Genomic DNA, 16,805 nt, shown 5'->3' on the forward strand with positions numbered 1-16,805 from the left:
TGGTAACACAAATAGTGGAATGAATAAGAACAGATAAATGGTCATACAGATAGTAGAATAAATAAGAGGAAGTCAATGTTCACACTAATCTTGAAATGTATAAGAACATCTCATTGTTAACACAAATAATAGAATGAATACATATCTCATAGTTCACACAAATGGTAGAATGAATAAAATAGCTAATAGATCACATTAGTCTTGGTCAAAAGAATGTAGGAAGGAATAAGCCCAGCTCATTGTTAACACACTATATTAGAATTACTAAGAACACTTTAACAGTCATGCTAATGTTGATCAGAAAATATAGTACAATTCATGTATGTCATATAATTAAAGCAAAATCTAAAGTACACCACTTTTTTATACAGTCAGTGTATGGTACAAGTAACCTTTTTGTAATGATTCAATGTATTTTGCAATCTCTGATGATTATTTTTTGTAGAAAAATATTCTGAATATAAATCTTCCTGGATATGTATAACTGGGATCTTACCTTAAAAGAAACATAACAAGAATATTGAATTTAAAAAAAAAATAAAAAAATTGAACGGAAGCCAGTAGATTTGATTTAAACATAAAAAATAAAAGATAAAATAAGTTAATTTACAGTTCCCTCTAGAATGATAAATATGAATTTTTAAACACATATGCAATTTTAACCTCTCCTTCCTCTCATAAAATCATAATATATTTTTTGTACCAGTTTCAAATTATCTGCCATTTCTTTTGCTCTAGTCAAATTACCTAAATCTTCAAAGAAGTCAGTTAGCCTGTATATCTCAACTTTACAATTTGTAAAGTAAGACTCCATACTTTTCTTGTCACCAAGGCGACGTGAAACTTCCATTAATATTTTATAAGAATCATATATAAAGGTATTTTGTGGCATTTGTTTAATGAAACCCTCTTTGCACTTCAAAGTTTCCACTAAATCTGTCTGTGCGACACTATATTGTCCTAGTCCAACATAAGCTTCGGCCAATCTTGTTTTTTCTTCCAATACACAAATATGATTTGGTGACGATTCTAGCCTCCCTTTCAATCCTCTATTAAAATATTTAATCGCATTATAAAAATCTTTTTTGTGTAAATAAACTAGTCCCATTGTATCATTGGAGAGATCACGGCAATCAGACAAGAAACCAGGGTACTTATTTACAATATCAAATGCTTCGTTTAAAATGTCAATGCCTTCGTCATGGCGACCAAGCTCAGACAAAGTACTAGCAACATTGTTCATTGATATGACTATTGCTTTGTCTGTTGCTTTTGTTTTTCTTTTAATATCAAGTCCTGCCTGATAATACTCCAAAGCTTTGGAATGATCTCCCTTTTGTTTGTATAATATTCCCATATTATTGAAGCATGCTCCAATGGAAGGGTTTTCATCTGTGCCATAAAGATCTCTTCTTTTCTTCAGAACTTTCAGATGGTAAAACTCTCCTTCATCCAAAAATCCTAAAATGTTATATGTTTTTTAATTTTCAAAATAATGAATTTCTCAAAGCCATGTCTTAACTCTAAAAGTCAAATATTAAAAACTTTTATTTGATTATTGCTGTGTAATAGCATTAATGCTACATCTCCTTTTAATCATATTCAGCCTTATAATATAATAATCCAAGAGTGCAGAAGTTAGTGAGATTGATCCCAAGCCAGGTTGAACCAAAAACTTGAAATTGGTTTTTGCTACTTCTAAAGCAGAAGTCATTTCAAAGTAAGACCAAAGACAGGTTGGCTAAAATAATGTGTCAAGGAAGGGTGACATGTCTTCCTGGAGTGTATTATCATATAACCTAGCAAGTTAAAATTCAGGCTCATGTTGGTCCAGTTCAAAGTACTATATTCTATTTCATTAACAGTTCCTTGCCCTGATATGCATGTGATATTTACCACTGTACATTAAGCAACAATCGTCAACATTATCATTAACTACTGTAAAAATCAGAAATTCATGCGTGCATTTATCATTACAGTTTTGTCATTTTTGACTATTATGCAATATTCAGAAAAATCCTGTATGATTCACATAAAAAATTTCAAAATACGAGTTTTAATTATTGTGATTATAACCCTGTCACATAATTAAAATAATTACTGAATTTACAGTATATCATACATGCAAACTCAATGACCTTGACAGATTTGACCGTCTGCAATTTAGTAATCTCATTCTCACCTGCAAATGTGTTGAAGAGAGCCAGACACTGTAATGTTTGTAGAATAAGGTCTTCATTCTCCATACCAAGTTCGGTTTCGTATTGAAAAGCTTTCTTCAGGGTACTGTGAACAGAATTATTACCAAAAATTACTGAAATATGCTTACATTACTATCAAAAGACAAAGTAAAATACTTGGTAATAAGAAAAAAATGTATAAGAAATGCTGCATACTGAAGTTTAAAGTTGATGTGACCACCAAAAGTCAGAATTAAAACCTAAATACAGAGTACCATGAAATGCATACCTGTCAACCTATGAAAACAAATTCGTGGATATATTTAATTTCATGGTTTTGGCAAAGTCTGCACACAAGTCTACCTTAAATTTGTCATCCGTTGAACATTTAATTTCGTGATTCCCTAGGCCCGTAGGAAATCCATGAAAGTTGGTATACCATGAATAATAATGAAACCACAGTATGCATAATATAACTATCAAAAGACACTATAAGTTTTTCTATTGACGAGGTAAAATACTTGGTCAAAACTTACAAATTAAAAAAATGCATCAAAAATGGTATATATACTAAAGTTTAAAGTTGATGTGACCACCAAAAAGGCAGGGAATCAAAACCTAATTTTCATGAAAACTGACATATCCAACCTATTGCATTGAGGTCTACTATAAAAGTATTGTTTATTTTCCAGTAATACCTTGTTTCCCTAATTTATATCTGAAAGTGCCTCTAATGCTATTAGAGTGCAATGAATCTTGTCTTCCCTTTAGAGTAATGGGGTGTTAATCTTAAATGATACAATTTCAACTGTTAATTACTTTCATCTTTTTCAATGAAAATCAAAATCGTATTGAGACATTATTTAAAGTTACCTAAGAGCTTCTGCTGATTTTCCCTGACATCCAAGATTCCACCCCAGACCCTGGTGAGCTCTTATCTTCATCAAACATGTGGATACATTATACTTAGCCATCACAGATATGGAATAATTGTAGCTTTTTTCTCCTTCATGAAAATCTCCCTACAAAATAGCATCATGTATCAAGAAAATAAAGTGGTTAGAAAAACAAAAACTGTAAACCAAGGAAATTTGGGGCCTTCCTTTTTTCAAGACTTACAATGTGTTTCTTTATTCTACACTGGCTAGAGGTATAAGGGGAGGGTTGAGATCTCACAAAACATGTTCAACGCTGCCACATTTTTGCACCTGTCCTAAGTCAGGAGCCTCTGGCCTTTGTTCGTCTTGTATGTTTTTTTTAATTTTAGTTCATTTATATGTTTTTGAGTTTAGTATGACATCCATTTTCACTGAACTAGTACACAATTTTATTTCCGTGCCAGCTGAGGACAACCTCCAGGTGCAGGATTTTCTCGCTGCGTTGAAGACCCATTGGTGGCCTTTGGCTGTTGTCTGCTCTTTGGTCTGGTTGTTGTCTCTTTGAAGTATTCCCCATTTCCATCCTCAATTCTAAGTCTTATTTCAAAAGTATCACACAGTAATCAATTCAATACAGGTGTCTATACACAAGATCTATATAGTATTAAGTTGTTAATAAGTGTTGTTGGTGGTAAAAACCACAGGGTAGTGTTATCCATCTAGTGCATTTATGCTGCTGACTAGCATTGTATGTGAAAAGAGATCTGAGCGTGTCAGCCTCTCCTGTCAGTACATAGCCTCTACTCTACCAAGACTCCATTGGTGCCTCCTCGTGGCAACGCAAAAAATAGCATAAGGACCTAAGAGCTACAGTTCCCCCAGCTAATATAACCCCCTTACCAAATGTTTGTAGAATTTAAAAGAAGACCGCCATCAATCATAAGTCAAACTTCTATTCTTATTGGATGTTATCAGAGGTAACTTTTAATCTGGATATAAGTATCAACAAGATCATCTGACACTTACCTTAAGATTTGTAAGAACACTACCATAGGTCACACTGACAAAAGCCTCATCTAATTCTTCCCTATTACTTCTGGTTAATTGTAGAACTTGCTCTATGAAGGTAAAGGTATCCACTGCAGAAATGAATGAATTTTTTTATTTGTATTATAAAGAAAAACATAGTTGATATAAAAATAAGAAGATGTGGTATGATGGCCAATGAGACAACCTTTAAATGGCATTGAAGTTAACACTTATATCTGTTAACAAAACTAATAACTGACTATAATCGGAAAACAATATTAACAGCTTGTATGAAAATGTTTGAAACACAAGCACTCAGTAAACATCTTGTTTGTTATGTTGGTAAAATGGGATCCAATAATTATCAGTGAATCGATTTGCATTATACTTATTAATTTAAAATACTTGTATATTATGTGAAAGTAAATGCATATGTTATATGTATATGTGTGCTTTATAGGTACTGTGTATGATAGAATAAATCAAGCAAAATACATGAAATATGTACTGTTAAAAAGAAAAGAAAAATGAACCAAACTTGCTTAGGCTGGTTCTTCTCATTCCAAAAGGGCGACACAACTTAACTTGGTGAAAATAAGACTGGAATACCTAAATCATGACAAAATCCCATGGAACCCCCTGTTATAATTTTTTTTAATTCAACCCTTTAAAACAACAACTGTTAAAACTTCTTCAATTTAAAGGTTTCATAATGAGTGAGAATTAGATATCTCCTGATATCAATTGAGGATGATACAATATAATACAAGAGTAAATGTTTTGAATATTATTAAAGAAATCCCTTATCTCTGTTGGTATGGAGGATATTCTCATTGTTTTGACCTTCGAAAGTCATCAATCATCATGATGACTGAACAAAGTACCAATATTATTTTCCAATGCTGGATCATTTTTTACATTTTTTGTATCCCATGTGCAGTTTGATACAGTAAATATCTCTTCATGCAAGAAATAGATAACAGGCCAACCATTAGAGAAAAAAATGTATATCAAAGTCAATTTCAGAGGCAATCAAGGGACACAATCTAATAATTCTTGAATTGTTAAAATATGTATAAGCACACAACATTATAATTAAGTTGTTTACAGCCACTCAATACTAAAGCAAAAAAAAAAAATATTATTGTTAAAAATGTGCTAATCAGCAAAACAGTTGATTTGTGTTTACTCATAAATTTGTAGCACACCACCAGTAAATATTGACAATAAAGTATGCCCTAATCATTCTTTTTGTCATTAAAGCATTCACTAGTCACCATTTTCATCACTGAAGCATTCATTAGCCAACCTTTATGTCAATAAATAATTCACTTGGCAACTTTTTTGGCAATTAAAGAACCTTAGTGAGAGTGCTCAGATGCCACCTTTCCCCACATTGTTACTGGACAAATAAAATAACTCTAAGAAACACAAATTGAATCATAATTTCCTGTTGTTATGAAAATCTGCATAGTATATGTCCTTATTATCTAAAAGGTTTCATGAAATTCTGTTGTGTGGTTTCAGAGGAGTTGCAATAACAAACTGTTGCAGTAGTATATTGAGGCAAATAAGTTCAAAGAAGCGTAACTCCTAGAAAAATACCTGAATCATAATTTGGTGTCGATATACACATATACATAATATGACCTAATTATCTACAAAGTTTCATGAAATTCTGTTGTGTGGTTTCTCAGGAGTTTTGATTACAAACTGTTGCAGTAGTATATTGAAGCAAATAAGTTAAAAGGCGCGTAACTCCTAGAAAAAAAACGTGAATCATAATTTCCTGTTGATATGCAAACCTTCATAGTATAACCTAATTATCTACAAAGTTTCATGAAATTCTGTTGTGTGGTTTCAGCTGAGTTGCGATGACAAACTGTTGCAGTAGTATATTGAAGCAAATAAGTTAAAAGGGGCGTAACTCCTAGAAATAATATTGAATCATAATTTCTTATCTATACAACAGGACTAATGGATGGACAGGTCAAAAACATTATACCATCCGCAAGTTTGTTGCTTGGGGTATAAAAAAAACTTTCACTGGCCAACGTTTTTGTAAATAAAGCTTTAAATAGTTCAACCTTTTTCTGAATATATATACCGGTATATGGTTATTTGAATATTCAATCTTCAATATTTACAAGTGCTATGATATATAAAACTTTGTTAAGAGAAAACACCACTCAACAATGTTCTTTTATATATTGCTTAAAACAAGATGTTAATTATTTTTGCATGTAACTGATATATATACTAGTGTGAGAAAAACATAAGACACTGAAAATAAGTATTAAATTGTAACTTAGTGGTATATATGTACACATCTTAGAAAGCTTTTCACAACATTGTTATTGCAATTGTTTGTACTTTCACAAGGTTTTGTTGTCTGTAATTAATTGCTTATAATCTTGAACTTTATCCATATAATAAACAGTTGTGCCATGAGCACATGATACACCTGTCACATTTTCAGGAATACTTTCATTTACTTCTCAATGTCATATTCAAAATTTATGAAATTCAAAAGGGAAAACTATAGATATTAACAATTCACCAAAGTTTCATGAGAATTGCTGAAAGCATTTTTGAGTTATTGTATGAAAACTGGAAAATCACCCCTGTTTTAATGAATAAAACACCATTACTGGGAAATGTAAAATCTGAAATTTATAAAATTCTAAAGGGAGCTTGCATCAATAGATATAAACAATTCACTTAAGTTTCATAAGAACTGCTGAAAGCATTTTTTATATATTGTACGAAAACTGGAAAACTGGAAAATCACCCCTTTTTTATGAATAAAACCCTGTAACTTGGAAACATATAATTTAAAATTTATAAAAATCAAAAGGGGATCATGTCAATAGATATGAACAATTCACCAAAATTTCTTGCAGGTTTGTAAAAGAATTCTTGAGATATTGTCAGAAAACTAAAAAAAAACCCAACTTTTTTTAAAGAAATAAAACCCCACAACTCGGAAACAAGATATCTAAATTTTATAAAACAAAAATGGACTCATGTCAATAGATATAAACAATTCACCAAAATTTTATGCAAATTGGTTAAAGTGCTTTTTAGTTAATGTTTGACATGTTGACGATGGAGGGACAACAGTATCCCATAATATAACCGTAAACGTGCCTATAAAAATGAGATGTAGTAATTCCCAATGAGATAACTATTCTTTATTATTTAGCCCTTTCTAGTCCAATTCACAGGTTCAATTTCTGATACAGGGGGGCGGGGGTTGTAGGAGAGGTCCTGATCCTGAAATCCCAGGCTTAAAAACACAAAATCCTGAGGTGCCGAATTTAAATAAATTTAAATCCCAACAACCTGAAACCCGAAAAAAGAATTCCTGAATCCCGAAAGGGTTGATCCCGAAATCCCAAGCTTAAATACACCTGATATAGGAGTTCCGATAAAGGTCCTTTCCCCCCTTCTTCATGTAATTAGCCAAGAAAAGATCCAAGTTTTAAAATTTTTGCAAGGATTTATATTCGCATTATTTTTCTTCTGGCAAAAAGCGCAAAATAGATCACTCTTGCAAATAAGTTGGTTTAGAGTATATAAAACATTAAACCCAGCTTTATTGATGCATGAAAGGACTTATTCACTGGTTAACCAATATAATTTCTGAGGACTTGATAAGTCAACAGTTTCAATGAATAAATCATGAGAGCATGAATATAAAGTTTTGCTCAAATCTGTGTAGTTTACAAATCAAATGAACTATGCAAAAATTGAATTAGATTGCTTAAATTCTTTTTATTATTCTGAACTTAACCAGACCCTCATATAAAAACATGGCAGCAAAAGGAGTTTCTTTAAAATGAGAATTATAAAACTTCTACCAACCTCCGACAAATCTAGTCATAGTAGGGAAGGCTGTTGTGGCCAGATCTACATATACCGGGTAAGTGTCCTCAGTGGTGTACATAACATCTGTCATCAGTTTTTGAAAGTTCTGCTGCTCCATATTATACATGCTCAGGGCCTCTGCATACTGTGAAGTTTCCATCTTATCACATATGTCATGCATGAGCTCAGCAAACATTTTGCAATATCTTTTCCTTATTTCTGAAAATTTATCACTTATCAGAATTCTGACTATAGGTTTTTCTGAATTCTGGGTTCTGACTATAAGTTTTCAGAATTCTGACTCTAGGTTTTTCAGAATTCTGAGTTCTGACTATAGGTTTTCAGAATTCTAACTATAGGTTTTCAGAATTCCATCTATAGGTTTTCAGAATTCTGACTATAGGTTTTTCAAAATTCTGAGTCCTGACTATACTGGTTTTCAGAATTCTAACTATAGGTTTTCAGGATTTTGTATTGCTTACATAGTCTCTACATATATTGATTCATTTTGAATATTGAAAAACTGTTTTTAATTGGAAACCCCAAAATCATTAAGATCATTTTAGATGGTAAAAAAATGAGTTTTACAACACAGTTTTATCATGTAAATCCCCATAATAAGATATTGTGAAGCTTCAGCAACCTTTGGATAATTTAGATTTTTTTTTTTTAAATTTGGCTTATATTTGCTTTTAAGATTAGAGAGGTGATGTATGTATTTCTTCAGGAAATTGGTATTTTGTTAAATGCTTAATCACATCTACCAACAAATCCATAATAATAAGTTATTAAACTTGCAAGTATCAATGAACATGCTTTGGTACATATCTATTTACATTACAGGGCAAAACCTGGAATAGGGCTGACCAAAAATGTTTTCACATTTGTAATAGAAAAATGTGTATTGACTTCGTCTAAAATAATATAACCATGGCTAACAACATTGTTTGTTATTGGAAACCCAAAATTCATTCAAATCAAAAACTAAAATAGCGGCTGCACAAAGGAGCATACCTGGTAGATTTTGTATTTTCAAGAACTCTGAAATACAGTCTCTCAATATACCATGTATATCAAATCTCTTTGAAGGTTTGTCATATTGTACCACATGGCGTTGAACAATAGGAATCAGTGTTTCTGTCATGGTAATGTCGTCACTCTCCTCATCTGAAATGATAGTTTTATCATATAAAGGTGAATCGAGAAGGATAATAGGTTTCTCAACCCCGTTTTTCAGGATTTCATTTCTAAATCATGTAAAATCTGTGAAAATTAGGCTGAATATCATCCCTAAAACTGATTTTTCTTAAAATATGAAATGTTGTTTATATAGCTTGTGTAATAGGACAAGTACTGTTTTTCATTCCTTAGACTATAACAATTATTCTCAGACTCTTGGATTTTCTATTTACATGCATTGTCTCAAGCAAATTTACAAAAAAACTTTTCTTTTAGGCCACACCAATTTAATTTCTTGTTCTACGGATTTTTGGACTCCAATTTTTTGTTCTTTGCAGATATTTCCGCTGTTATAAATTTATATTGGAGCACTCCCACTTTGGATAAATAGGTTTCATGCTGAAACAAATATTCTCACAGATATTAACAGTGTGGTGGGGTGCTTTTATGTTTAAAATCGTAATATACAGGTTAGACTGTGATTTTAAAAACAAATGTTGATATCTTTTTATAATATTTACAACAACAAAAAACGGTGCGGGAAATGGACATGATTACATTTCCGGATGTGGGAAGCGGGAATACAAATAAAATAAAAAATGTCTGTTTTGAAAAAAATAGGTGCGGGCGGGTCCGTCGAACTAGGAATCAAATTGGTGTGGCCTTATCATTTAAAAACTTCAAACACCTAATCCTTATGTAGAAACTTATTTTACCAGTTTTAATATGATGCTTCAAACATACCCAACAACCTTGCTGCCTGTTGTGCAGAGAACGTCCCAGGAATGTAACTAAGTATTCCAAGCTTCTCTTTTAGTATTGTGGATAATCTGTTTAAGAACTGTCTGTACATTGGTGCTGAAAATAAAAGTATAAAATCAAAGAGCTGATAGCTCTGAGGTGGAAGAAGGTGAATAAAAGGTAACTTGAATTACCATAAAAGCAGCCCCACTAACCCAGCCTGCTTTGTTCCATTATCGTCATGACATATTTTTTTTTCTTTAAACAAGAATGTGTCATCAGTACATGGATTTCCCATCCGTACAATCATTTTCTATGTTCAGTGGACTGTGAAAATTGAGTAAAATCTTTAATTTGGCAGTAAAATTAGAAAGATCATATCATAAGGAACACATGTGTACTAAGTTTCAAGTTGATTTGATTTCCACTTCATCAAAAATTACCTCGACCATAAACTTTAACCTGAAGCAGAACGGACGGACAGACCAGAAAACATAATGCCCATAAATAGGGCATAAAATTAGTAGGACTTGTAACATACCCGCCAACTTTTGAAAGTTCCCATGGGGGTTTTTAGTGTGCGATAACAATTTTAATGGTTACAATTTTTAGCAAAGTATTTTGCACGATCTGGATTGTCTAGAAAAAGTGTCATATTTGTATGATGAACTTACATGCCTTTTTCTTAAGTCTGTTTGCATGATTCTAGTTATTAAATCAGTAGAAAAGATGAACATGTAGCTAGCAGACCAGGGTTTATTTTCTTGTGTAAGAATATTAGATGCTTGTTGAAATTTCCAATTTTGAATTATGCACAAAGATGGACCTTTAACAGGTTGGGAACAACACTCCAAAATGAGGAAGTAACCCTCATTGAAAGAACATTACAATCCACTGTAAAAAATGAGCACCTTTATCATTGTTTATATTCATATTATTTGATGAAACTTTTCCCCAAAAACTATGCATCTATCAAGTATTAAATGGTCAAAACATGTCAAAAGAATTTTGTGATGTTTCTAAACTTATTTATTAATTTGACCCCTGATTGTCTTACCTTGGGTACAAAATAAGGAACAGATGATTTTCACTAAATCGTGTTTTAGAGTTTTTTTAACGATACCCTTGATATTAATATTTTTTAATAAATGTAAGGACGTATTATAAAACGTCCATGATAAGAGTAAAGAGAATGAACACAGGGTGAACGTACTCATGTACTATATGGGTGAAAGAACTCATGACGAACAAAACAAGGGCGAAAATATAAACAGGGCGAGTTGTCCCGATACCAAATTCACGCATGCGTACTACAAATATCTACAGTAAAAACATCCGGTTACAAGTTAACAAATAACGTTCATGTAGATGAGATGAAATCTAATAATTTACATAAATAAAAGGGTACATATTTGCAATAGTGATTGTTTTTCAATCCTAATTTACAAATTAAATGATTCAGATGCTTAATCATGTGTAAAAATTGGTGTCAGGAATCAGAAGTTGTTATGAAATTGTAATACACAGAAACGAATGCGGCATACAGAGGTTCAATGATTTTAAAGTCGGCACCATAGGACTTCAGAAGACTTGAAGTCTTCTTCCACCAAAAAATATTTGCATAAAAAAAACTCTGATTTATGACAAAAATATAGACAAAGAAAAATATGACAGACTGAAACCAATAGCAACCACTGAATTTCAGGCTCCTAAAAAGTTTGGAATCAAGAGCTTAATTTCACTGGAATAAAATACAGCTACATTATAACACAATTTTATTTAATGGTTTTAATCCCGAACACTAAGTTCCACTCAAATTATTTTGGTTTCACCACCTGACATGTTTAAAAACAACTCTTACAGTAATTGCTCTTCAACTATTGCAACTTGTCATTGTCATGCTAAAGGTGAAATGTTGTAATTTTGAATTGCTATAAAAATGTCCGAATTAAGCTATCATATAATTTTTCTTTTGAAAAGTCTTCTATATTCATAAGAATCAGACATGATTTGAATTAACCAGATGCTCCGCATTATATGACCGCAGACAGTCAGGGGTACTACTTGTACAAGTGTATTTTATTTACTTGAAGAAGTAAAAAAAAAGCCAATTTTTTTTTACCTATACAAGTAAATAAAATTCACTTGTATAAGTATCCTACAAATTTACTTATATGTGTATATATTTTTTTACTTCTTCAAGTAAATAAAATACACTTGTACAAGTAGTACCCCTGACTGGCAGAGGTTGAACCCTGAACATTGGGGCAAGTATGGACACAACATTCAAGCTTGATACAGCTCTGAATTTGGATTGTGATTGAAAAGTTGACACAACACAGGTTTCTGACACGGAATGAATGTGGTCTAAGAACTTAAACTTAAAACTTTAAATTTTAAATTGGACATTACCTTTAATGGTCCAATATCTAAAATCTAAATACATGGTTAGATTCACCATATCAAAGAACTCCAAGAATTCAATTTTTGATGAAATCAAATAAAGTTCAATTTTTGACCCTTTAGACCTCAATGTGGACCAATTTGTTAACCCGGCCCAAATATCAAAAATCTAAATACATGGTTAGATTCAGCATATATCAAAGAACCCCATATATTCAATTTTTGTTGAAATCAAACAAAGTTTAATTTTAGACCCCGATTTGGACCAACTTGAAAACTGGGCCAATAATAAAAAATCTAAGTACATGTTTAAATTCAGCATATCAAAGAACCACAAGAATTCAATTTTTGTTGATATCAAACAAAGTTTAATTTTGGACCCCGATTTGGACCAACCTGAAAACTGGGCCAATAATAAAAAATCTAAGTACATATGTTTAGATTCAGCATATCAAAGAACCCCAAGAATTCAATTTTTGATAAAATCAAACTTAGTTTAATTTTGGACCCTTTGGACCTTAATGTAGACCAATTTGAAAACGGGACCAAAAATTAAGAATCTACATACACAGTTAGATTCAGCATATCAAAGAACCCTAATTATTCAATTTTTGATAAAATCAAACACAGTTTAATTTTTGTATGCTGAATCTAGCTGTATATGTAGATTCTTAACTTTTGGTCCCGTTTTCAAATTGATCTACATTTTTTGGCCCCTTATTTCTAAACTGTTGGGACCAAAAACTTCCAAAATCAATCCCAACCTTGATTTTGTGGTCATAAACCTTGTGTTAAAATTTCATAGATTTCTATTTACTTACACTAAAGTTATAGTGCGAAAACTAAATGGACAACGACGATGACGATGACGACGACGACGCCAACGTGATATAAAAAAGAAGATGTGGTATGATTGCCAATGAGACAACTATCCACAAAAGACCAAAATGACACAGACATTAACAACTATAGGTCACCGTACGGCCTTCAACAATGAGCAAAGCCCATACCGCATAGTCAGCTATAAAAGGCCCTGATAAGACAATGTAAAACAATTCAAACGAGAAAACTAACGGCCTTATTTATGTAAAAAAATGAAACCAATATACGACCAAAAAATTTTCAATTTTTGCAGTCGTATAAAAATCATAAAAGACTAACAAAGGTCAGAGGCTCCAGTGACTTGGGACAGGTGCAAAAAACTTAGCAATTCAAAATTACAACATTTTATCTTAAGCATGACAATGACTACAAAATACCTATACAAACTCACAAATGAAACTGTTAGACTAAAGTTAAAATCCTATAGCATTGTAAGTATGTTTTATTATATCATCTTGCACTTTCATGACTTTACTGTGGTTTTCAATGTTCAGCAGTTTGTTCAAATTTCTGACCAATTGAACAGTTTGGTTTTACAAAACAAATTGCAATTTGGTCAGAATGTTGAATAAGTTGCAATAGGTGGAGAGCAATACTAACAGTCAAGTCACAGTAATAACATTTATTCAACTCTCTTTTCGAAATATTCAATTTTATCTTCAAAAAATTTTCATGCCAGACATTTGCCAAAATTAATTCATGACTTTTTCAAATGCAGTGTCATTAAGATCTTCACATGAATGTATGGTCTTTGTGTAGTGTTGTTTGTAATTGAATTGTTTATTTGTCTTTATAGTTAGATTACTAACCAAATCTCCTTTAACATGTTTAAAACATATCTATGTAATACATTTAAAATTAAAAGGACCAGTCACCACTTGCAAGAAAACTAGTATGTAAACTTGCAAAACTTTGGGTTAGAGATTATTACAAAATTGATTTTAATAAACTAGGTTAAATAAATTTGATCAACACATGATCAAAACTCATTTTAGGAACCTTACTTGTAAGCAATTATCAAAAAATAACTTTACATACCAATTCTCTCTTGGATTGGATATAAATCTTGACTAAGAACTTTCAGACGACACTTGTTCAGTAGTTCCACCATATCACATGGTTCTAACAACCCATCATCCTGCTCTAGCTCAGAACCAGTCAACAACAAAGCAAGAGGAAGACCCTCACAAAGCTCTACAATTTTATCAAGGTAAATTCCAAAGTCAACAGATGGGGCTGACATATGCAATAAATCTCTTGATTCCTGCATTGACAGGGGAAGTAACTCAACATACTTGTATACATCTCCATGGCAAAAGTCATGACCTTGCAAGTGAGAAGTTGATGTTATTAACACCTTGACCTTTGCACTTTGATCTGAGATATCTTTGATCAGATTTATAAAATCTGGATTGAAATCGGAATCAATTGCATCCTCAGCATTGTCAAATATGATGAAAAATGTTCTGTTTGTTTTTGAAAGATAAGTTAAAATGGCCTGGTAGAGTTCATCATCATCTCCGTCTATAGATTGATGTATTTCACATTTTTCAAATAGAGTGAGAAAAATTTGTCTGAGTGACTGAAGATTTCTGAGATCCACCCATGCAGCTGTATAATCATTGTCATTGAAGTGTTTTGATACAAAATGTAATAATTGTTTCACAAATCGGGATTTGCCTATAGATCTCATCCCATACACTCCGACACATCTTAGATCCTCCCATCTTTCCAGCAATGCTTCAAAATATGTGCCTCTACCAACAAAGTGACATTCCAAATCCATTTGTGAATCAGAGTTCACTCAACCGTATCATCTGACAACAATTTGTCAATGTATCATTTTAATTGTCCATGTTTTTCAAGTGACAACCTGGAAAAAGTATGCAAGATCATGATTATAGATAAACTTCAGAAACATGTTGAAATAGGGGCCAATAAATGCCATAATAAGTCATATGTATGTTTGGTGACATAAATGAAACCTGCAATCATAAAAGATCATTTACATATATATATTTATTGCTTAAAACGAATTTGCAGTTGTAGATTGAAGTAGCTCTTCACTAACAATTTACTTTAATTAAAGCTTAAAATATAGGTCATAGTGACTCAACCATGTCAACTATGATTGTCTTTGCAAAAATAAATGCTAACATCAGGCAGTATTTTCAAAGTTTCTCAGCATCATGAACATAGAATATTTGGCCAAGTATAAATCATATGTGTAAAAATTTACACTGTGTGTTCACAAAACTTTTTCATGCACTGATTAATATCATATATTTATTATATCAAAACTGTTTTAAAGGATGGTGAAACACAATATACCGGTAGACTACATGTACATGTATTAAATGGCATTATTTTATAATCAATAGGATAATATTTTGAGCTTGCTTACCATGTTTATAGTTTACTGCATAATTAAGTCTAGTGACTTACAATGATATATTGTTGCTGAAACTCCTGTTGCCTATACTAGAACTTTGGTTTCTTACTGAGGCTTTCCTCAGCCTAATATATTCTCCCTTTCTTGATAATATATACTGCATTGACACATGGAGGTTAATGATTAACCACTGAATAATCAGAGGCGGATTTACAGCCCCCCCCCCCCTCCCCCCCCCCTTTTCTGAGAAAAATTTGGTTGATTATATATGGAATCACTGAAGCATGACCGGAGTGGCCCCCCTTTTAGGCAGTCAGTGGGCCCCAACTTATGAAAATTTCTGAGAAAAATTTGGTTGATTATTATATAGGGAATCACTGAAGCATGACCAGAGCCTAATATGTTCAAGAAAGTTTCTGGATCCGGCAATGATAATGTTGTAATTAGTGTCTTAATGAGTAAAACAGAGGGAAACTTTATATTTCGATGGCTATTCTCTTTTTATGAATATTTTCAATCTTTCCAAGAATTTCTGAGTTATTTAAGTATGATTATTGAATTTGCAAAGTTCAGACAGTCTTCTATACATTTTTGCATCTTGGTTACTGGAGTGAGTTGTCTATTTTGTTTGAGATACTCAATATAAAGTTTTTGATGGTACCAGGAGTGTATATAAATGCAACCTTTTTGTCTACTTTCTTTAATATCTATGTAACAAATGTGTCTGTTTGTGTTTTCTGTGAATATGTATATAATGATCTGTCAATCAAAACGGTTAGATATTAATGACTATTTTCAAAACCTATAAAGACAGTGAACTCATATTATTGGTCAAACTTAATTTTAAAATAATATAAATCTTTTGAATGCGATTCAATTACGGTCAATTACCAATTTGAAAATTTTATGCAAATATTTAGAGTACTAATTTACCAATTTTACATTTCATAGGTTAATTGAATGAGCATCACAATGAGTGGAATTCAGGAAGAAAATGTTGACCATGTTGACCAGGTTTTACTTTCATATTTTCCTTCTTTCGTTTCATCAAACTTTCTACTTTCGTTTCGGCTACATGGTCTTACCTACTTATGCTTCACATTTCCGGACTAACACCATAATATATTGAATATTTTTCGACACAATTATCTTTTTTTGTCACCTTTTAACTTATTCTACTAATTATAAAAAGATCAAATTATTATTCTGACAATCACAATTTACTTATTTTGTGGAGAATTTCTCCTTTAA

The 16,805-nt window shown here is 31.9% G+C and overlaps 1 protein-coding gene across 2 annotated transcripts; it reads right to left on the bottom strand.

Moving 5' to 3' along the window:
- Positions 1-207: 207 nt before the first annotated feature.
- On the bottom strand, positions 208-16,640 carry LOC143047445 (uncharacterized). Of its 2 annotated transcripts, XM_076220513.1 has the most exons (10): positions 16,488-16,640; positions 14,201-15,035; positions 9,881-9,994; positions 8,972-9,124; positions 7,955-8,176; positions 6,465-6,479; positions 4,085-4,197; positions 3,054-3,202; positions 2,183-2,286; positions 208-1,461 (listed from the first exon to the last, which is right to left on the bottom strand). In XM_076220513.1, the coding sequence occupies exons 2-10, from the start codon at positions 14,946-14,948 to the stop codon at positions 659-661; spliced, it is 2,421 nt and encodes an 806-aa protein (XP_076076628.1). In that variant the 5' UTR covers positions 14,949-15,035; positions 16,488-16,640; the 3' UTR covers positions 208-658. The 2 variants fall into 2 exon arrangements, with proteins under 2 accessions (XP_076076628.1, XP_076076629.1); XM_076220514.1 differs by lacking the exon at positions 6,465-6,479 and having other exon boundaries at positions 16,488-16,639.
- Positions 16,641-16,805: the final 165 nt, after the last annotated feature.

This window comes from Mytilus galloprovincialis, chromosome 10, assembly GCF_965363235.1.
Source record: "Mytilus galloprovincialis chromosome 10, xbMytGall1.hap1.1, whole genome shotgun sequence".
NCBI classification, from domain to species: domain Eukaryota; kingdom Metazoa; phylum Mollusca; class Bivalvia; order Mytilida; family Mytilidae; genus Mytilus; species Mytilus galloprovincialis.